General features: G+C 45.9%; 1 protein-coding gene across 4 annotated transcripts in view; it reads right to left on the bottom strand.

Moving 5' to 3' along the window:
* The window catches only part of plxna2 (plexin A2), a 183,337-nt gene that overhangs the window by 24,868 nt on the left and 135,951 nt on the right, over nt 1-22,518 (bottom strand). For all 4 annotated transcript variants that reach the window (XM_037103945.1, XM_037103944.1, XM_037103946.1 and 1 more), the window contains exons 16-22: nt 22,002-22,169; nt 19,999-20,092; nt 12,884-13,123; nt 11,396-11,539; nt 10,592-10,826; nt 8,467-8,609; nt 6,884-7,152 (exon numbers count right to left, since the gene is read on the bottom strand). In XM_037103945.1, coding sequence (XP_036959840.1) covers nt 6,884-7,152; nt 8,467-8,609; nt 10,592-10,826; nt 11,396-11,539; nt 12,884-13,123; nt 19,999-20,092; nt 22,002-22,169 — 1,293 coding nt within the window. The remainder of the gene's footprint in view (nt 1-6,883; nt 7,153-8,466; nt 8,610-10,591; nt 10,827-11,395; nt 11,540-12,883; nt 13,124-19,998; nt 20,093-22,001; nt 22,170-22,518) is intronic.

Here is a 22,518-nt window from a genome sequence, read left to right as displayed (position 1 = left end):
CGCTCTCTTAATAACTCTGTACTCCATTGCTCTGCATGGGCGGAAATCTCATTACAAAAAATGCTGAGGAGAAAAATAATACAAGATTGAAAAGTCTCAAGGTGATAGAAGCAATGTTCTGTGATTCCATTAAAAGAACATTACGAAGAAGATAAAGAAAGTGGGTGAGGAGGAAAAAAAAAAAAGAGGGAGGGAGTTGGAAAAAGAAGCTGGTAGCTGGTTATATGAGAATGTTTCTGGCGGGGTTCATCAAACACCGGAGGAGGTTTTTTTTTGGGGGGGGGGGTTATAATGGACGGGCGGAACCAGAGGGCAGCGCTGTGAAGTAATAACAGACATTGATGACTCTGTCGGGAGGGAAGGTTGAGGATGAGCGCCGGAGAGGCAGAGCGAGAACATATTTCACTAATGTAGCAAAACACAATCCAAACACCGTGAGTTGTGGCATCAGTTCCACTTAGCGCAGCGAAGAGTGAAAAAGAAGAAGAAGAAAAAAAGAAAAATCAAACGCACTGTCAAAGCTTGGATATTGCTTTCGGAAAAAAAAAAAAAAAAAGCTTTTAGGAGAACGTATGTGTCTGTGAGCTAAAATCTTTTTCTTATCGAGACAAAGAAAACGGGGAGGTGGAAAAAAAGGTACCTGAAATCTTTAAAGTACGAAAGAAACGCCTCAGAAGAGCACGAGTGCACCCTTCAGTCAGGATCCGAGGAACTTCACTGACTGGAGATAATAAAGGTGAGATACTGTACATGCTGCAATTCTTTTTGACTGGCGTGATGGATGCCGTAAAATCAGGAGAAGAGGGAATCGAGCAGTTAGCAGAGCATGATGGGAAAACAGAGAACGGCAGCCTAATGTATACAAACTGCCCTCTGGCTCTGAAACACATCCAGCCCACTGTTACACTCCGAGCCAATGACACGAGCCAACGGCATCCACGTTTTGTTGTGCTCTCCCGTTAACTATCATGTAGTTAGCTACATCCTCAAATAAACGCCGATGATTTGTTTTCCATCCTGCTTAATCTGCCAAGAGGCTTTTCACATGCATTCCTTCTATAATATACCACTTCATGCCCGTTCAGCCTCGCTCAGGAAGGGGACAGAGATTCAAATGAATGGAAACTGAACTGCATTTCGAGTGAAATGCATATTTATGAGCTGACTAAGTGCCACCAAGTCAGCAAACGTACCAATCAGACGTTTGGCAGACGCCACGTGCAGAAGAGGGATGATGTTTTAATGGCCGCTTTATTCAATCTACCCTTAAACTAGGTGAGAGAGCGCCATTCCTCATCGCTTCTTATCAAATATCTAACAGTTAGGACTATATATATGTATTAAGCCGAGAGTGTAGAGACTGTAGACTGATATAAGTTCATCTAATATTATCACTCTCCTCAATAAAAAGTACAGATAGTACATCAGCAATTAAACACTCAAATATGAGGGAAGGGGAAAAAAAACATGCTATCAGGAGATCATCTGCCCGCATGAGAGATGGAGTGTGTGTGTGTGTGTGTGTGGTGAATGCAGAAATATAAAAAGTTATGTGCAAAGCATACGGAGACGGTGAGAGGCAGGCAGAGACGCACTGTTAATGCTAATCACAGAAGGAGTTTACATGCAGCATCTTCGGCGCGCTGCCCACGTAGCTCTGAGACGCCTACGTGGAGAGCATTCAGAAATTCACTTGTTGAATTAATATGCTTATTAGTCGTTTTAACTATAGTTCCCACTCTTCTCCTCCTCCTCCTCTGCCTCTTCCTCACTCTCAACCTTTCCCCCTTCGTTTTCCCCCCCCCCCTCTTGTCCTCTCCGTTCCCTCCGTGCTGTGGCCGGCGGTGGCACGGTGCTCCATCACTGGAGCTCACCGCAGAGAACGGGGCTCAATAATTAAGGGCGCCTTGCTTTGCTGAAGCGACCACATTGAACCGCCGCCGGGTCCCCTCTGCACCACGTGCACACGCTGGACCGACTCTCTCTTATACGCACTTACATACTCACACATACTTTAAAGCTTTGAGGCTGCAGAGCTTTCATTGTAAACCAACATTGTTAAAGCTCCCCTCCGTTCAAAACGCGTTCTTCTCGTCCCTCCAGCTCCTGTCTGTTACGACGTATGTGCACAGTTTGACACCAGAAAGCTCTTTTTTTTTTTAACATTCATCTGATAAAAGTCAAATGCTCACTGAAGTTCGGATTTTAAGTCGTGAGCCTACAAGCATGATTACTGTCATCACAAATAGTTTGGGCCTCAATCCTTTTCCAGTATTCAACCTGTGAAGTGGTACCTTGAAGCCTGAAGCCCCCCTGAAGATATCAAATCCATGTACATCAGTTTATGTGAGATGTATGTTAAAACATGTCTGGAGGGGATCTTTAAGGTGTTGTCTCGCGTCAGTACTTCTTTATACAACGTGTAGTTCCAGCTGGGAGATCTGATTGGCCGACTAGGCATTTAAGATGTGCTCAAAGCAGCTTCAGCTCAAAGCAGCTTTCCCCTCAGCTAAACAAATGTTACTCCACCATTACCACAGCAAAGTTGCGTTATGCTCAGGTCTGCGGACGCACGGGCGGCGATCATCGTCACTCTGACGCTAACAAAAGGGAAAGTAAACCATCTAGACCAAAACCAGCAGACAAATGTACTTTACTAACAAGTAAGACGTGTACGCAATTAAAAACTTGGGAAATAAAGTCTGCATCCTGTCGCTTCCTTTGGTTCAGTTTATTGGCACATCCACAAGCGACGTTTGGAGAAAATCCTCCGCTTCAGAAATGTGAGGAGGGAGATTAAAGGAGCTAAAGTGTGCAGACATGTTCATCTTCTATTGGTCCGGCACCTGCTTTAAATAGTTTCAGGATCTGTTCTGTGGCTGTGATTTGTCTGTAAACTATCAGAACCACACAAATATCACAGATCGTCCTTCATCATCATCCCAAGATCACCAGATCACGTCCACTATTGACTCCTGTTTGAGTAACACATGCTATAAACCTCAGCAGCCATGTGTTTGTTAGACAAGTTTTTCAGTCTTTTATTTTTAAGTATATGTTCATGTTTTTTAAAGATTGATGTCTTCAGCGAGAACATCTGGGTTTGGGACTGACTGCCGGTGACGATCACTCTGGGGAGGTTGGAAAATAACTCACTCTGTGGTCACTCTGGTCTTCTCACAGCTTTCACTGACAATTTCCAGCCTCATCCTTGAATAAAAAAACAAGCATTTGGATCCATCGTGCACATTAAACTTTAATTAGTGCAGATCAGTGAGAGAACATGAGGTTAACACACTGAAATGCAATGACAGATGGAACTATTTCTGTGTCTTGGTCTGCGATGCTCGGGCGATTATGGTCCTTAAAAAAAAAAATTAAAAAAAAAGGTCGAGCACGCTAGCTCGCGAAACACATTCACCCTCTGGAGGAAACGCATTCGATGACAGCTGAGCAGGAAAGCGAGAGAAGCTCCTCGCCGTGAACATGTCTTGGGATGCACTTTAAACCCGCTGTAATATAAATGAGAACAGGATGAGGGTTGGGTGACCTGGAGGTGCTTCCTGTATGTTGGCCTCCTCTTGTATCCATGTACACTTGATGCAGCGACTGTAAGCTCACCAATAATTCATCCAGAACACCGTTCAGTGTGACCCCTGCTTCTACTGTAACCCACTGGAAGCATGCTGGGTTTTAATAAGGCAGCTTCATTCGCCGCAGCAGTGCGTTAGGATAGTGTATACTAACGCGCAAATGGATGTAAAGAGACACATTTGGACACCGTAAACCAGCACAAGGATCTGTTTACATGCTGCTAATCCATCAATACCAGAAGACAGAGGGGCGTCTTAGCCAACGCAGCCAGCTTTTCACCATCCTATTATATATGATAATGGAGTGAGGAGAGCCGACTGAAAAAAAACACGACTGCACATAAAAATGGCAACAAAGCTCAGGCCGGCAGCCTTTCTCTGCACGCTGCACAAACACAATTACTGCTGAGAGACGTGCTCAATTCGACTGCCATCACAGACACGTACGTATGTGCGTCTGTGGATGTCTGTGCGTGCGAGTAAGCCGGCCGACTTGACTGTCGGCTTTTCTCCAAATGGGCGATAAGGAAGACAACAACAGTAAAGAGCCGTGTCAAATCGATAATCCCTTAAATTTCTTCAGAAAGAAAAAAAGAAAAAAAGAACGGGGAGTGAAATGTAAAAACTATGGGACATTTAGCCCTGCGGAGCTGCGGCGGCGGCAGGACCTGAGGATTTACGTACCGCCGCGCTGCTCATAAGACAGGATAATGAAAACTTCAGAGGTGACGCGGTGGTACTGCTGTCGTGTGAAGTAACAGTTTAATCCAGGTCCATTTGACGCTCTGTCACTTCAGTCCACTCCTCCGTCTTTCAGCCTCGTTCTCCGTTTGCTTCTGTGTGAGGTCTTTTCTCCCGGGCAGCTATTTCCTCTGACAAATAATGTGTTATTTTGTGGTGCACTGGTTAAATGGTTTGTCTGCTTACTCGCCCATTTAAGATCTAATGACATGGTCCGAATATGGAGATTCATCAGGTTCAGTTGGGAGCCTCTTTTGTCAGAGGAAATAACTTCCTTGTCGTCTCCTGGATCCACTCACTTTACACATAATTTGTATCAGACTTTCTGTTAATGTAACTTATTACCTTAATAATCAATTAGAGGGATCCCTCCTCTGTGGCTTTTACCCTGTTAAAAGAGTTTATTTTTCCATCAACATGGCAAGTTTTCCCTCTCTTGAATCGAGGGTCTAAGGAAAGAGGATGTCGTTCACTGTCCATTGAGGTGATGTGATTGCGATTTCAGGCTGTATAAATAAAACTGATTTGATTTGATTTGAAGGAAATCATGCGGGAGAGAGAGGATACGAGGAATTGTGTTTTAAGAGTAATGAGACGTTCTTTTTCTCCGAGGCGTCCACGCGTTCAGATGTGCCAGAGACGGCGGCAGAGTATTTAATCGTCGCAGAGTTCAGCTGAGAGTCTTCTGCTGCTGCGCTCGCTCGTGTCACTCATGTGTCACTCAACGGCTCCTCAGAGATCCCTCCTCACTCCTCGGAGCAGAAATAAAGAGGTCTGAAGGATAATGAATCAGAACAACTTCTGGTTCAAGCGTGGATCAGGGAAGGATCAGATATCACCGGGGGATTCGAGATGTACCCGCTGTCTTTCATGAGATCAGTTCAACAGGTGAATAGTAGGAAGAGAAAGAAAAAAACTCCCGACCCACGAGCGAGGAAAGTTCTAGTTTGCAAGTTTGCAAGTCTGGTTTCATGCCCGGATTGATGCTGGCAGTTAACATTTCTGCAAACTACTGATACGTTCCCAGTCGTGCGTGTCAAACGGACCATATTGGCATTCCTACAATTCATGGTACCATTACAGGTTTATGACCTGACTTTTATATATCGAGATGGTGGAGGAGTTACAGGTGAGGAGGCTGCCGAGCCAGTGAAAGCAGTTTGAGACTGTATTTTTCAACATTTGGAGGCGTGACACCACTGGACACTTTTAATTCAACCTGCAGTCATGTTTGTGGGACCTTGGGACATCTGCATGGTGTCTCTGCGATGGTCAAAACGGGTATTTTAAGCCAAAATGTGATCATTTCTTACCCTAACCATAAGGATGGCCTAAACCTGACCGGATCATAAGCACTTAAAGAAGTTGCAACTTAAATTTACACTTATTCTCGCAATTGAATTGCCCAACGACCTATAAAAGGAAAAGCCCGTATACTTAATGGATGGCTAAGGGAACATTAAGGAAACACATCAGAACCAAGGTGTTGTTTTAATGCAGCTGCCTGCGTTCACTGTTTCTGCTCATCAGCCATGTAAACATAATCAGAACTGTGCTCAGGCCTTCAGAAAGCTTCTTCAAAAAAAGTGTGCTTTCCACACTCTGTATCCTCTGACCTCAGCACTGTCAGTCCTTTAACCCTCTTCAATACCTACAGAGCCACCAAAAGCATCTGAGGACACTCAGACAAGGACTTAGCGGGTGTTTAAAGTTTCAGCACATCACCTCAACTCCCCTGGAAAACAATGTATGCTGAGAGACACGGAGACGGGAGGAAAAAAAAAAAAAAAAAAAGTTCAAATGAACCCGCTTCTGAATGTTTTATAGGGAGCCCGAGCCTGGAGGATAAGCGAGACTGACATCGCCATCGAGGGCGACCGAGGGAGAGACGCAGCGCGGGAGAGAATACGGAATTATGCATAGAATCCGGAGGTTTGTCGTGGTGTTCGGGGCGCGTGGCGTTTACGACAGCGTGCCGTAGATGTGCTGTAGCGCTCGCTGCAAGCCTTAATCTGCGAGGCGTCGCAGGGGAACAGCAGGATGCATCCATCCTCAAAGAGAAGGAGAGGAGGAGAAACATACAGCCCCCGAGATCAATCCTCATTCATCTGTCTATACGTATCAACATCCTCCTACAGCTGCGCGCTTCTTTACAAGCTTTTTAAATGAGGACTGAGTGTTTTCAGCCTAACGGAAATCATACAAACGGATAAACAATAGTACAGCATCCTCCTGACTGAAATCAGTCTAATCAAATAAGTGAAACCATGGATCACACAGTGTCGCTGAGGATTAAGAGATTTACTTTAATGTGACTGTGTATAATTTGTTTATATTACTTCCTGTTAATTTATTTGTCTTTGTTCTTTTTAATCATTTCAATATCAAAAAAGGAACAACATAAATCTCATCAGTTAAGAAGTCTGTCTTTGTTTGCTATAAAGAGATTTGAGGATAACATTTACTGTAAATCAAGTTTAATTAATAGATTAAATAAATTACTTATAAATGTTTTAGTCACGTCCGTCTCGTGGTGTGCTGTGTTTTACCTGCGCAGCAGCAGCTTGGGGTGGTTCTTGCTCTCCAGGTTGCGGTCGATGAGGTCCGACAGCAGGTGTTTGAGGACGTCGGTGGCGTACTCCAGTCGCCCTTGCAGCGCCGTCATGATAAGTGAGGCCACGTTGCCGCGGTCCCTCATGGAGAACGAGCGCTGCATTTCCAGCGTCCGGATGAAGGTGAGCAGGAACACCTTGTTGTTGATGAGCTGGCCAAACAGCTTCAGGGCCTTCTCCACGTTCTGCTGGCCGTTCCCTGACACCTGGGCAGAAGAGGACGGGAGAGTAATGCATGTGAGAGCAAAAAAAGGTTTCCAGCAATACTTTGAATAAGAAGTGTTCTGCTAATTTGCTGGGTGCTTCTGTGTTTGAGGTGCTGTGTCCCCTCGGTGCATTGCAGGTGTTTTTTGTGTACTACACCTTTATGTCCCATTTATTATTTTCCTTTTAATCCTACCTTGTGAACCTTCCACGCTGAGGTACAGCATAGCAACAAGCTAAATGAGTTTCAAACAGGATCGTTGCTCCTCAGCTTTGCATCCTGACCTTGTCTCGCACAAAATAAAGATTTTTTCCAAAGGCAACAAAAGCCTCACTCACGTTACACTCCTGGCAGACACAAGTTTCCACTCATGGTGAGTAACTGAGAAGATCTTAATCAATTATTGACCCGGGTCAGTCGAGTTAGCCGCCATTTCACTTTCAAGGCAAATGTCAAAGAGCTTGCCGGGGGTAAGACGATTCCAAAGTGACAAAACTCTCTCTCTTTGTATTTGTTTGCTGTTTTTCTTCTTTTTTTTCAAAAGTTTGAGCCCATTTGATGGAAAAACCTGTCACACAAACAGTCAAGCTCACTGGATGTCCTTGTACGAGACACTGCCGTTGACTTCCACCATACGAGGTCGAGCCTGATCGAACTGCCGCCTCTCCACCCGCCCACCCCTCATCACACACAATCAACAAATAAATTGGTTGACCTCTATCATCCCGAATCTCTTTATCCCTAATAGTTTCAATCCTCTGGACTCAACTCTGGTGTTGTCCAGATAAAATAAACTCATTCCCCGACGCCACTCCGGCCCCGTAAAGAAGAGCGAAAAAGTGTTAACCAGCCAGTTTTTTCCCCCCCAGTGGAGGAACCCACGGTCCTGCCTGAGGATTGGGAATTACTCAGTTCATTACACCTCGTACTGCAGCCACTGGTGGATGAAATAGCCGTGTGCTTGGACCCTGTTTTCCATGAGGGAGCTTGCATGTGAGGCATATATATACATGTACGTGTGTGTGTGTGTGTGTGTGTGTGTGTGTGTGTGTGTGTGTGTGTGTGTGAGACCAGAGGGGTAGGAAGGATAAGTAGCACACTGGTTTCCTTCCCCCCCCGAGCACTTTGCTGCTTATGGAGGTTGCCCTGCAGGGAGAGCGGTGAGGCAGACGCACTCCCTCGCTCTCTTTTTTTTTTTTTTACCTCGGTTTGACTTCCTCTCGTCTTTTCTTACTACATTCACTGCACATACAGCATCTTCCTCCCAGTCTCTCTCTCTCTTTTTCTTGCTCTCGTGTCTTTGCTCTCTCGTTACCTCCAGTTCTCTGAGGACCGGATGATCCTCGATGCCGGGGAAGAGGACCCTCATGGCGTAGGTCCGGTAGTCCAGGTGTGGGATCCCGGCTCTGTCCAGGTCGCTGGTCAGCTCATTGATGTCCGTCTGCAGCTCGGCGAAGGCTGGAAGAGAAGGAGGACCAAACGAATGAGAGGCCAGTTGGAGGGAATACTTGCAAGACACGCGGCGTAAGAGGAAAAAACAGCTCTTTAATCCACAGGGACCAAATACGTGAATCCGTCTCATCTTCATGGTGTTTACTACCGTTATGATGAAGCTGACAGTTAAAGCCCAGGATAGTCTTCATGTCAGAAACTCGATATTTCAAATCTCTCCCTTAAAAAACACAGACGCGCTCTGTCTCACACATACACACACACACACACACACACCTCCCCTTCCCTTACTCATTTTTATCTACCAGCCAGTAAATTGGCTGTAGCTAAGGCCCCAAAGAGTGTGTGTCATCTCAGTGTGAGGCTGCAGGTGAGCACTGGTTAATTGGCTCCATCCTGACGACGCCTGTTCAGGCCCACGGCTCTGTCGAACTGCTTCGCCGCCCTTGGGGAAGGATCTCCCCCCCCCCCCCCCATCTGCAGCCTATCACAGGAGCAGCAGCAGTCCCCCCCTAACACCCTCCTCAAAACTCCGCCGTCTCCAACTAGGCTGAGCTCCTCACCTCCCGGCCTCCCCCCTGCCACTCCTGGGTTTACACACCAACACATGGGCTCACGGGCGCCCATGGAGTATATACACTCATAAGGATGAACCCAGGTACCCAACTAAATCCACCCCGCGGGGCAGCACACTCCTGGCCACTGCTAATGGTTAAAACATTAATCTTCTTCTTTCCCAAGGCTGCCTGTGTGTGACTGATTCCCCCCTGTTTGCCGCTCTGTCTATCTGCCCGCCTGCCCGTCTGTCTGTCTGTCTGTCTGACTATCCGTCTTTCTGTCGGTTGACCACTCCGGAAGTTTGCTGCATAATAACACCAGGAGAGGTGATCAGGGTTGGCCGGAGGGGATAAATAATGAGGGTCCACTCTTGGCTGATGAAATCCCCAGAACGCTGTCAAACTGTCTCAGTGATCGGCTCAGGATGACGACATCAGGGACAAACAGCAGTTTTTATTTTAAGCATTCAGATAAAAACCGAAGTGGCAGCAAGCGCGGATACCCAACACTAACCACAACTTTAATACACGTGGTGCTTACTGCCCAGTCCTGTGTAACCAAAGGTATAAAATCCATGTATGTATTCATATATAACTCAGGACTGGAACATAGAGCGCTCTAGTGGCGCTGCTGTAGCTGGAGGTCGGCCCGAGGTTATCTGCGGTCATCCCAATGGGCGGAAGGTCAAAGGTCAAATGGACTATGGCGCCCCGTCTCTTAACCCCGAGCCACAGGGGAGGAGTGTGTTTCAAAACAGCACGTGATAAAGTGGCATTTGTTTGGTTTCCTTTTCTGCTGGGAACACTTAAAACACACACACACAACTAGACGCAGGCTTTAAGACACACACACACACACACACACACACACACACACACACACATCGCGTCAAAAGACAAACGTGGCGTTACCCCCTCTGGTTGAGACTAGCATAAAAAATGCACTAAGCGTTACGTGTCCCTCGCTGGGAGGAGGTCGAGGTTGCGCTAATGAGAAACTCTGTATTCATGTGTCGGTTTGTGCGCGACTGTGTACCCAGCATGCAAACCGGGAGGCGGTAAGAACTGCGGAGACTCAGGACGCGACTAGACGGGTCACAGTCGGGGTTAACTGACTTAATCTGCATGTTGTGACATGTAACCAGGATGACTCAGTGACCCAGATTTGAAGACATTTTCGCTGGACTGTTTAACACACGCGCAGATTTACTTACTGTACTATTTGCACACTCATGCCTGCTGTGTGATTACAGTCGGCACAATTGAAATGCATTCAACAGCCCCATTCAGCTCCGTGAGTGATAGAGCAGCCTCTAGAATTACGGGCTGCGAGTGGAATATTCCCGGCGAAGTAGACCCGTAATCACCCTGCAATTTGAAGCCTAACAATAGGCTCCTCCACGCCGCTGACCGCGCCATTCTACTACCAACCTTCTTTGCACTCGAGGGCGACCCGCGACTCCAGGTTGTCCATTTGCATCTGCAGGCGCTTCAGGGTGAGGTCGTTCTCCCGCGACTTTCGCTTGTAGGCGATGAGGACGAGGATGACGATGATGAGGAGGAGCCCTCCGCCGGCAGCGATGCTGACGATGGCCGGGAGGGTCAGCAGGCTGTCGGACATGATGTGGACGGCGCCGGGGGAGACGTGGAGGCCGCCCACCTGAACCTGTAGAGAGAGAGAGAGAGACACAAACACGTGTGATCACAAGGAATCTTAAATCAGCGCAGTTATACAGGATTCTCATAACTAAAACATGAAGAGGAGAACACAACATTTGCCAGAGCTTCAACAGAGTCCAATCACCCGTCTTGAGATCTATATCACACGATTGGTGGCCATTTGTAAGCCGAGCCTCAGAATCCTGCCAAAACACTGCTAAATATTGCCTGCTGAAACTGATACTGAGTGCAAACACACGCGGCCACCTATGCGCTCGCGTTTAGAGGGAAATGGTCCGGGGCTTGCACTCAATAAGCGAGCAGACAACTAAATATAATTGCAGGGGATTCTGGCAGAACCTTTTTGACAGCGAGAGCACACTCATGCTGCTCTCACCTCTGACCCGTTTCCTTCAGCAGAATGAACAATGATGAGAGCACGAATAATGGAGTTCACGAGGCCGACTATTATGAAGACGAATCCACAAACGCGTGGACGGATTGGAAACAAGAGAGGGAGAGAAAAGTTCGGTGGATGGACACTAGGCAAACACAGACACATTACCCGGCACTGACCATGACTTTGTATTGTCCAGTGAGGTTGGGCGGCTCGCACAGCAGCTGGCTCTCCGACACGGTGACGGAGCAGGGAGTCTCTCCGATCAGCACGGTGTAGTTAAGCTTCACCCCTCCTGACGCCGGGGGAACGAGGTTTCTGCCCTGTGGGCGCGTGGAGACGGACAGCAGGGTGCGAAATTAGGGAGGAAAACTCGGGACACACAAACACACATCTCAACAAAGATCAGACAATTTTTAGCCACAAAGCCAGTGTGTCTCCTCAGAAAACTGTAAATTACATCCACAGGTTTGGGCACAGCTGCGGCCAAATGTGACTCCATACTGAGATCAAACAAGGCGATGCACTTCACAGTGGCGGTAAGTGGGAACAGCTGGCAATCAGGACAAGGAAATACAATATATTCCTCAATGTAGGATTGAAAGCATATAAATTATGTATTTTTTGGATCAAGACAAAGAAACAATTACAGCGCAAGAAGAAGAGAAGGTAGCATCCTGATTTAATACAAGTTCAAACCAAATCTGGATGAAAATCGGTTAAAAGAAAATTAATTAATGCTAAAAAGAAAATTAATGCTTGATTCTCTACATTTTCATTAAGCATTTATTAGGAGCTGGAATAGTAACGATGGCACAACTTCAGTTCCAGTTGGAACAGTTGACACAAATAAAGTGGTTCTTTGGAGGAACTGGTGACAATTTACATCAATTATTTTAGACCAATTTTGCTTTTTTGCTCTTTTTCTCTCTTTCATATCAGCTCTTGTGCATGTAAAAGGTCATGAAAGGTCAAATATGCAACAACAGAAGCTTCTCTTCCACAAAAAAATAGTTCCTGAAACGCCTCATCAGTAGTCTCACCTTAAGTTCTCTGACTTCTTGACATCACACTAAGTCGTCCCGTCACACATTTCTTTAATTTCATACCTCGCAGGTAGTTTGGCATGTAAGAAATAACTAAGTAAAGCTGCTCTGTTGTTGTTAACAGTGACCAATCAGAGCAAATGGGATATTTCTGGGGGGGAGCTAAAACAGAGAGTAGCGACTAGAAAGAACATGATTAACCTGAAAATGAGAATATTAAGCCCTCCTTTAATCACTTTTTTATAGGCCATATGTGAGCAGATTGTAATGTGAGTAAAAGGAGACCTTCTTCATCTCTTCCAGTTTATTTGAGTCCTTTAATGTTGTTGGACTGCGGCTTTCTTTGGAGAAAAACTCCGGTCGCACGAGCGTCAAACCGCAAAAAACAAGAAGGAAATATTTAATTTCAGTTTGTTTCTTGTTTTCATGTGAGGAAGGTCACATCAGATCTCTGTGGAGCGATGAACAGATTATTTACATTTTTTAAAAACAGCTTTTTTTTTTGTCTCTCCAGCAGAGCAGAAACAGCTGATCAGTCCTGTGAGTTCGCTACGCCAGAACTTATTTCGGGAAAAAGACGTTGTCCTTTAGATTTCAGTGTCTAATCTGTCTTCCTCGTACCTTGAGAATGATGGGTGAGCCTGGCTTCTGCTCCAGGACCCCAGAGGTGCTGAGGGGCTCAAAGTAAGGGTTTGGGTAGTAGAGGAGGTTGGTGTTGTTGTAGACCAGCAGCGCCTGGACGTTGTTGAAGATGAAGCCGAACTCGTCGGCGTGCTTCACCGTGTCCAAGCCCGGGTGGTACTCTGCCATCAGGGAGGGAGCGAAGCAGCTCATGCTCGTGGTGTTCAGCACTTTACACACCTGGGGAGAACAAACGCAGGCAGAGGATAAGAAAAAAATGTGTCGGGAGAGAAAATCCCACTTTTGGAGATGCTGTTGGGGACGTGCTGCAGTCTGCGATCGTGCGCAGCCTCAGCGCCCCGAAATGAAACGAGATGTGTGATTCAGTCATCCAGGATAAACACAGACAGTTCAGCGCAGCTTAGCTGTTTGCTTTTCTTTCTCCCCGTCTCCGAAAAAAATGAAACGCAGCTCAACACCAAAGTTTTTTTTTTTCCCCGTTGTAAAGCCCTCTGTTTGTTCTAACCTACAGTGTGATCTAAACTGAAACACACTGGTATCAACATGAACCCTGCAGGAGGCTGTGCAGTCTAATAATTGGCATATAAAATCCTCATTCTTCTCAGCGAAAAAGGATTTATCGCGTGTCATTAAATCCATCTCTATTGGAGAGGAAGCCTCCATAAAATCGAAAATAAATTGCTGCGACTGCTCCCCCTCCCACCCCCCCGAAAAACACTGGAGGACAACAACCACAAAGGTTGGAGGCAACGCTCCTCTATCTCCTCAGGTGGAGGCTGAGCTATGGCTCTTTTATTACTTCTCTCCAGTTTTCCCAGATGAGAGACCTGTCTTCCATCCATCCTCCTCCGGCTCAGCTCTGGAGGGAGCAGGAGAGAGGATTGATTGCTGCACAGCACTCTGCTCGGAGAGGTTTTTATCTGCGCTCACTCCCTCCCAGCTCTCTCTCTGGGGAAGAAACTTAATTAGAGGTAAATATCATCAAAGCTGGTGAACGCTGGCGACTACCACGCCTCCTACCTGTTGTCTGCTTTCTCGGGGAGCAAGCCGGGGAGATCGATGCAAACTCATTCTGCGGAGGCTACACCGATTGTGTTTTGCCAGCGTGGTGCAAGGTGAGTTGCGGGAGTGTGACTGCAGAGGTGGAGGGAGAGTCTGGTCCCTTTATTTACTTTTCTCTTGGATGTGGACTGCAGAGTGCTTGTATGAAACTAAATGTGCAAAGAAAGTACGATTCGAGAACTTTGGGGGGGGAACTTTGCTTGTGTGCGACTTCAGGCTGCAACTAGCAATTATTCTAATCATCTATTTAATCCGTTGATTATCATTTTTTCTTAATTAATGTTAATTGTTTGGCCTATTTAAGGTCCAGTGTGTAGGAGTTAGTGGCAGAAACGAAATGGAAAAGTTGTCATTAGTGTATAATCACCTGAAACTAAGAATAGTTGTGTCTCTGTTCCCTGAGGAGGAGACTTTTTTTTTTCTTTTCTTTTTAATATCACAGAGCGGGCGGTGTAGCCAAGAGAGGACGTACCAAACACCAGCTCTCGAGAAGGACTTTCATGGGTTTTAGTAAGGGGGGTGTGAGACGAGTGGTTCAAACACACAACTAGATACCACTTAAACCTACAAACTCCTTGCAATGTCAGAAAACACTATAAAATACCTTAATTTTCTTGATTGGAGATGTTTAAAGACACGTACTGTATGCAGGGCCTTCCCTCTGTGATATGGTCTTAAATGCGTACATGTATATCAGTGAATTGTTGCGGTTATTTTGATGGAAGACTGTCAGCCGTTATCTCACACATGTTACTACATCTACAGGGAATGAGGAATATACTCTTGCATCGAACTCATCACAGCGTCCTCGCTCACGTGACTGTTCTCATGCGTACATGAGCCGGCGTTGTGCAGCGGTGCATTAAATCGGTGGATATCGGAGCCCTGCGGCGAGCAAGCTGCTTTGTTTTTTCATGTTTTGACAGACCAACAATCAAAAAAAAAACCAAACAAACAAACAAAAAAAACCCAAATATGACGCACGCAATTATACAAAGTAGAGAAAGGCAGATCCAAACACTTGCAGCAGCTAAAACAAGGGAACGTTCGCTATTTTCATATGAAAATTGATCAAATTAGGTATTTTTTGCAATCAGAATAGTCGGCGGGTCATTTTCTGTTGTTCTGTTTGTGTGAAATCAGGTCTTACAGGTGAAAGAAATAAGAGACATATAAAGAGGTCACTGCAGCAGCACTTGTTTCTGGAGCTCTGACCTCTTTAGATGTATCCTCCTTCCTTATGTACCTCTGAAGTAGCTGAAGCGAGAGTAGCTGCTCTACGTCCTCTGCTCTGCTTCCTACAGAGACATAAACAGCAAAGCACTTGCTGCAGTCTGCAGCCGCACCACGAGCCTCGACGCTCCGTAGTAGCGCTCCCCTGGTCTTGAAACATCTTTTCTCGCTCTACACGCCGCAGTAGTGCACGAGCAGAGCGAGAAGACACGTCCTTTTAAAAATAGATAGCGAGAGAAAGAAAAGGACTCCTGACACACTTTTGAGTTTTAGGCTGCGTATATGCATGGGCGTCACTTGACTGCAAGCCAGCCAGAGGTGACGAACACGCTTTGAAGAGCGCCGTTCTAAAAGTTATAAAATAGGCAACAACTTGTGAAATAACATGTGATAACATTGTTGTTCACAGTGCAACAGTGACTTAACACCTTCTGGAGAATACAGTGAGTGATTAACGGATGAGTTCGCCCGTTTTTGTTTCACGTAGGAATGAATGAGTGTAATTTTTCTAATGTTCTCCAGATCACTCCGAGAGTTTGAATGGATGGATGGATTAAAAGGATGAACGAGTTCAAATAAAATTAGACACGGGGCGACTTCCTCACTGTTGGCATGGCGACACGTCATACAGACAGGCCCAGATGCTCCGCCAGGCGTCCTCGTGACAGTCACGTTGGAACGACGAGGCATTTGCAAGTCAACTACAGCTCTGACTACCATCTGCTCCGCCTGAGATGGATACTGTGAGGTTTTCTTTTTTTATTTTTTTTTCCCGACACACTGTCCTCACTTTCTCTCCTCTTACTCCCTCTCTCTCTCTCTCTCTCTCTCTCTCTTTCTCTCTCTTAAATAAATCCGTTCCTTCGCTGAATCCTGTCAGTACAGAAAACTGCCGCGATCACGTCGGATGTTTCTCAGGCGCCGTGTGGCAGCGAGTGTGACGTGCGTAAATCCAAGGCAACGAGTGAGTAAACAGTGATGGGTAAAATGGGGCGTTGTGGGACTTCACAAAGGGACGTGGGTATCTGGGTTCCTCTGTGGGCGGGGCAATAAAAACGGCTGCATGTCAAATAACACTTTTGCATGTCTCCTGCCTCCCTTTATATGTACATTAAGTTATCTTTATTAACGTGCACTGCTTCCTTTTCTTTTTACGCTACAAAGGATTTATGAGGATTACAGGATTTTCCAGACGCTCCGCTGAATCGAGAGATTATTTTCTACCACTCTGTCTCAGCAGAATGTTACGAAATACAGTCGTGACGTTACACGACTGTAAGTATTTCTGCTCTCCATCTCCAGCGCATCACAGTGAAAACAAATTCCCTGCGTATCGCCAAAAAAACAGAGTCTATACACACAATAGTACATCAAGTCCTTTAGGCCATGTGGGGGGAAAGAAAGCTACACATTGTTCAGCATTGATAAAGTGAATCGAGGTCAACACACAGAGAAAATAATTGGAATCTTGGCCTCATCTGTCTTTCTTTCTCTACCGCCGGACAGAGCCGGGGTGTTTTAAGGCAGTAACACTCCAGCCCCTCTGGCTGAATACATTACCATGATCTACTGTGCTGCTGCTGCAGCCCACTCGACCATTCAAAGGTCTCTGGCCAGGAAAGCGGCGATGGAGGGAGCCAGAGTGAGAGAGGAATAAAGGATAAGATGGACTGGCTGTGGAGATGTGCGTAGGAGAGAATGCGAAAGGGGTCGTTGAGTCAAAGGTCATCCCGAGGCTAACGCTGGATAGCTAGTCACTGGCACTTCCTGTACCCTGCTACACCTACACTGTGTCTATTTTCCTGCCCGCTTGCTAGTCCGACCAACTTCTAATACTGGTGTCAATTCTGACTTCAGCTCCAATCCGCTCACACATGATCCGTTCCTGCAAAGCCTGAGCCAGTGGTTTTAAATTTTCCTCTACGACGTGTGTCACGCTGGGAAGGGGGAAAGAAAAATCATCTCCCGTGTGTCTTTGATGAGGTTGCGACTAATTTACAGAACATCTTCTGTAAAGCACCGTCTTAACAAGTGGCTCTTCTTCTTTTAAAGCCGGAACAAAAGCTGCACAACAGAGATGTCAAAGAGGAACCAGCAGTAGCCCCTCCAGACTGTGGACACTCAAGACGCGGTGATGATTTAATGAGGCACTCGTGACGCCGACGCTGTCGAGATGTCTGGCACGGGAAGAAACACGCGCACAGACCGAGAATACAAAATCATCACAAGCATGTAAACTGTACGTTCTTGAGCGTCCATTGTCGTTTGCCCTTAGCGATGATGCGCGCCTCGACTCCTCGGCGTACAAGACAATCAGCCTGATTGGCCTCGACGTGATGGCAGCCCGGCACACCCGTGCTGAACACTTTCATTCATCATCAAGCAGCTGCAAATGCACCCGATGTGCCGAGCCTGACACTCAGTCCAGACGTGTTAAGTGTGGCAAATACAGGGGGGGGTGGATGAAATCTTTCTGGGACAGGGGAAATGTTCCGGAGCTGTGAAAATAACCCTTTTAGCTTTAATCAAGATTATGATAAATGTTTCAGCCGTGAATCCGGTGACAGATACAGAGCATTTCACAAAGAAAATTGTCCTTTCTTTCTCCCTCTCTCTCTCTCTCTCTCCCAGTTTCTTTGTGAATCTGTGCAGGTGACACAAGGGAGGGAGAGAAGAGAGGCAATTTAGCGGGAGACAGGTGATCATTTGAAGGCTGCCTGACAGACAGCAGCTCTTATTGCTATAGGCTGCTCTGCTGTTTGCCTTCCTCCAGCGACAAAAGAGGAAGGGGATAGAGAGAGGAGGGGGGGGAGATGGGATGAAGGATGGGTAATTGTAACCTTAGCATTTAATAGAAATTCATTCTCTGTGGCTGTGGGGCCAATCAAGACGGTGACACAGGCTTTTCTTTTTTGGCGAAGACGCTCGGTGTGGAGTTGGAAGAGACGAGACGCTCCGAAAGATGAACAACTCTCTTTCAAAAGCCTCGGAAGCTGACAAATCAGACGGCACGGCACCCACACACACACACACACACACGAGTCAAATCCCATTTTGCCAGGTCTCCAGGAGTCACTCGCTATGTTTTCTTCTCTCTTCTCTAAACATAAAAAACAGCACAGATCTGCCTTTTACTTGTAATTACCAGGTTTTTTCGTAACTCACAAAGGTCTTTTAGGGGAAATGTGTTCTTAAGTGAGGACACGTTGCAGCACGGAGTTAGGAATTTAGCAAAGGAGCTCGAACCGAGCAATTCACACATTTGAGGTGAATTTTAGATTACAAATGTCAGGGACAGGAGGGTGACATTGCAGAGAGAGGGAGGACAAATCACTCCACAAGTGAGACAAGGCTCCTCAGATTCTGTCAATTAACCATGAGATTTAGTTTGTCGCAACTTAGGGGCTGCACGTTACGGTGAAAAAAGATGGCGATTTTGTATTTTTTTTGACAGATGTTTAGATTGAAATATTGGTGGGAATAATCAACATTTCAAATCAAAGAATGACTGAAATCACGAGAATGGGACATTTGTCAGAGAGTAGAACAAACAAACACGTCCTCTTACATCTCTGTGGCACGACATTATGAATAAAATGGCCCCGGATAACATCCTGAGTGCTGAATCGTAGGCATAATGTTCTCCAGACTTCGTGCGTCCACACCACTACATTTTGGAGGCCTTTTACTCGCTATGTTTCCAGGTAACTTTAATAATTAGCTACTGTGCAGATGAGCAGCTTCCAGTTAATGGTAACTATCTGTTCCTTCATATTAATGGTTACCAAAATAGGTTTGGTTTTTGGACTTTCCTCCAAAAGTTGTAATTATGTTGTGCAACACTGGATAGTTTTGCCTCTTCAGACACATTATCTGACGATGGTAATTGCTGTGTATGAAGGGATCACAAGAAGAAATGCAACGACCGTTGTGTTCCAGCATGTTTCTGTGTTGTGTCAGTACAGTATTCACCGTGCAGAGAGCTCTTTTCTTTCACCTGCTCTCGCTCTCTATTCAACCGGCTCCCCCCCCTTTTGTCCACTCGTCTGATCTCCCCTCCGTTCTCCAGACCGCGGAGAGGAAATCCCATCCTTTTAATTAAACAAGGAGCCCCAGGACACGGGGCTCAAATGCAATTTGTAACGATTTCCCACAGCCAAGACTTTGATTATACAAGGGCTCTTTATGCTGACCAAAGACTTCTGACCACAGTTAATCCTCCATTGAAACCCATTAGGAGCCTCCTTGCCCCTGATCATGCACACCTCCGACTTTCTGACCCGCCTACACCCCTCCTTCTCTCAAACTCTCCTCCAGCCTGCTCTGCAAAAAAAAAAAAAAAAGAAATTTAAAAAATCTGCAAATGCAGTAGTTTGAAAACCTCAGTCTTCCTCCAACAAGTGAGAATTCTATTCAGGATGTCTGGTGTGACATTAAAACACAACAGAGCTTAGCAGGCAGGGGGGGATGTGAAGCTGAGATTTAGCCTGAAGAAAATTTAGGGTAAACTCTTAATTAAACACTGCACGCAGACCACTCTCAGTACCGGCTGCATAATTCAGATGCTCGTTGAAGTGCTTGAGACGACCGGGTTCAAGCAGGAAGCGTAGAAAGCTGGAGGGGCTGTTAGGAGGAGATAGTACTCTTTATACCCAAGCTAAACATCACTTAGCCTGCTTGTATAGCAGTGTTTGGCGAGTCAAGCAGGACCTAGTTAGTGTATATTCTGCAGGAGGTGTATTCAGAGAGCACATGCGGCACAAACTCCATGGTTGAGACGGTGTAGGGGGGTCTCTTACGTTGACAGATTCGTGGCCGGCGTATTTGACTCGGATCCTGGGCTCCTGAACCACGTCCAGATTGGTCCCCGTCACCATCAGGGGGGTGTGGCCACTGAGAGAGAGAAAAAAAAACAACAGAAAAACACAATTTAAATACTCATGTTTATCAGACACCTCCTCATTTCTCTGTCTTATCTTTTTGCTTTTAATCCAGAGATAGAATAAGAGAAAACAGCCGCAACAAGAAGAGAAATAAAGTAAGAGAGGAAAAAGGAAAACGGAGCAGTTCAAAGACTCCTTTGCCCCGAACGCACCTCTCCAGAATATTCACCATCAGTCGAATATAAGCGCATCAAACTGGCTTTCATCCTTTCAGGTTCTTTGGGGAGATAATAGCCTTTGGAGCGGAGGGTGATTAAAGATGCTTTTTAACTGACTTCACTTGCTGTAATCAACTAGCGCAGGTTTGGGTTTTGAAACACTGAGGCGGCTCGAGCGATGCGGCGGTGGTCCTGGGCTGCCTCGCAACACGGCGGCGTGAAAAACAAAAGCACACAAACAAAGCGGGAGCGAAGCCGCTGGATGTGCGGCTCCCCCTGCAGCTGTTTGGGTTGCTGCTGATGTTTGTTGTTTTTTGTTGTTGCGCTCGTCAGCGTGGCGTGATAAATAAAGATGCCGGCCGGGAGTTGTTGCGATGATGAATGTCAGACGGGCCTGTGATGAGACTGTGGGTTCACTGCGGGAGCATGAGTTACTGTGGACGGACCTTGTGCTGTCTGTAGGATCATCAAATTATATGGTCAGCTACTGTGTAGGTCGGTCTATCTGTCTATTATGACACATGGATCATTAATCACATGTGGCAATGTTTTAGATACATAGGAAGAAATAACATAATGTATAACATTTGCCGAATTTCCAAGAAAGCCCAAATAAGTATGACAGTGTCATGGACAGAACCTCACAAAGCGTATAAATGTTCTCCTGACTCACAAACTCACAAAATTAAGCAATTTTTCAAGGGAGACTGGTTACTTTTGTCAAGTGCGACAAAGACCTAGCCTATATTGATTACTGTTTACTGTATTTGTAAAGTCTGACGCAGTGTTGTCCGTCTATCCATCTATCTGTTCATCCATCCATGAGTCTGTTGACACCTGGCATCAGCGAGCTTCGTCTGGTGATCGATTACAAGCCGGTTGTTACAGATGAAAGAAAATCACAAGTGACAATGTTTAGACAGATAGAAAGGAAATAATAACGTATGACATTTGCCGAATTTATCAGAAGGCCCAAATAATAACAAATGTGTCATCGGCAGCAATTCACAAGTTTATAAGTTTTATTGCATTCAAGTCAAGAACTCGCAAAATTGAGTGATTTTTAAAGGGAGTCTGGGGTCAGCCTACAAAAATGTCTGTCTGTCTGTCTGTCCATCTATCTATTCATCCTACACACAAAAAAGACAAGATGTCTGACCAATATGATTCCCTTCCCGCTCTCTCTCTCTTCATTTCCTCCTCTTTTCCCTCCGTGCCGTCTCTCTTCTGTTGCAGTGTCCCTCACACTCCGTCTCTAAGCCCGAGCCATCTGCTGTGGACTCGCACCTCTGATAGCACATTGTTCTCTAAAGCCTCCATTTCATCCTCATCCCTCTCTTGTTTTTAATTAGTAGTGTACAGTGCACGTGTATCTATCTGCCAAAGAAACTCAACAGATGGATCAGCGCTGAATTCGATAGGAGAATATCGGGTCTTAACGGTGCCCATGCGCTCCAATCTGCACACTGTGGCACTTCTATCAGATCCAGACTAATTGGAAGGCAACCAAACAGTAATTGAAAGTGCAATATTGACTGCTGTCTGCTTACTACCACTGGTCTCAGACCGGCTGGATCTAAAGCTTTGGATGAGGGGAGGAAATCCTTCATTTGTGCGTTGAAAGCTCAGAATTGGTTGGTGAGAATGTGGATAAAAAACAATATTTACACTTTGTTGAGTATGTGTACGCGGTGACTCTACCTTGCGATGCTCCAGTCCGGTTCGATCCGCTGGACGGTGGGGTCTTCTATGTACTCGAAGGTGAGGCTCTCCTTGATTTGGGCGTGGTCCACACTCACGCTGATCTGCACCGGGCCGAGCCCGGACAGGGAGGGAGCGGAGTAGCACACTATCTCCGTCATGGTCCGCCTGCAAGAGACACAGCATAGGATTTATTAAAATCTGTATCAAGGCACTCGATAAAGTGCAGAAAGTGACATCCTTCAGACTGGACTGACTTTTTTGTTATGTTAAGGCAACACAAATACTTTGGTAGGTTAAGGCAACAAAAGTTCTTGGTTAGGTTAAGGCAACAAAAATAATCTGTTAGGTTAAGGCAATAAAAATACTTTGTTGGGTTTAGGTTCAAACATACCATTTAATTACGTTAAACATGTGTTTGAAAGGATAACCAGCTTTTTTTTCCAGTCTGCAAAGCTATGACGGTCCTCTAGCAACATTAATTATGACATTCCAGGAACACCATCACTGTAATATC

The sequence above is a fragment of the Acanthopagrus latus genome, chromosome 7, assembly GCF_904848185.1.
Source record: "Acanthopagrus latus isolate v.2019 chromosome 7, fAcaLat1.1, whole genome shotgun sequence".
Lineage (NCBI taxonomy): Eukaryota > Metazoa > Chordata > Actinopteri > Spariformes > Sparidae > Acanthopagrus > Acanthopagrus latus.
Note: the sequence above shows the minus strand (reverse complement) of the source record. Positions and strands in the feature narration are given on the sequence as shown.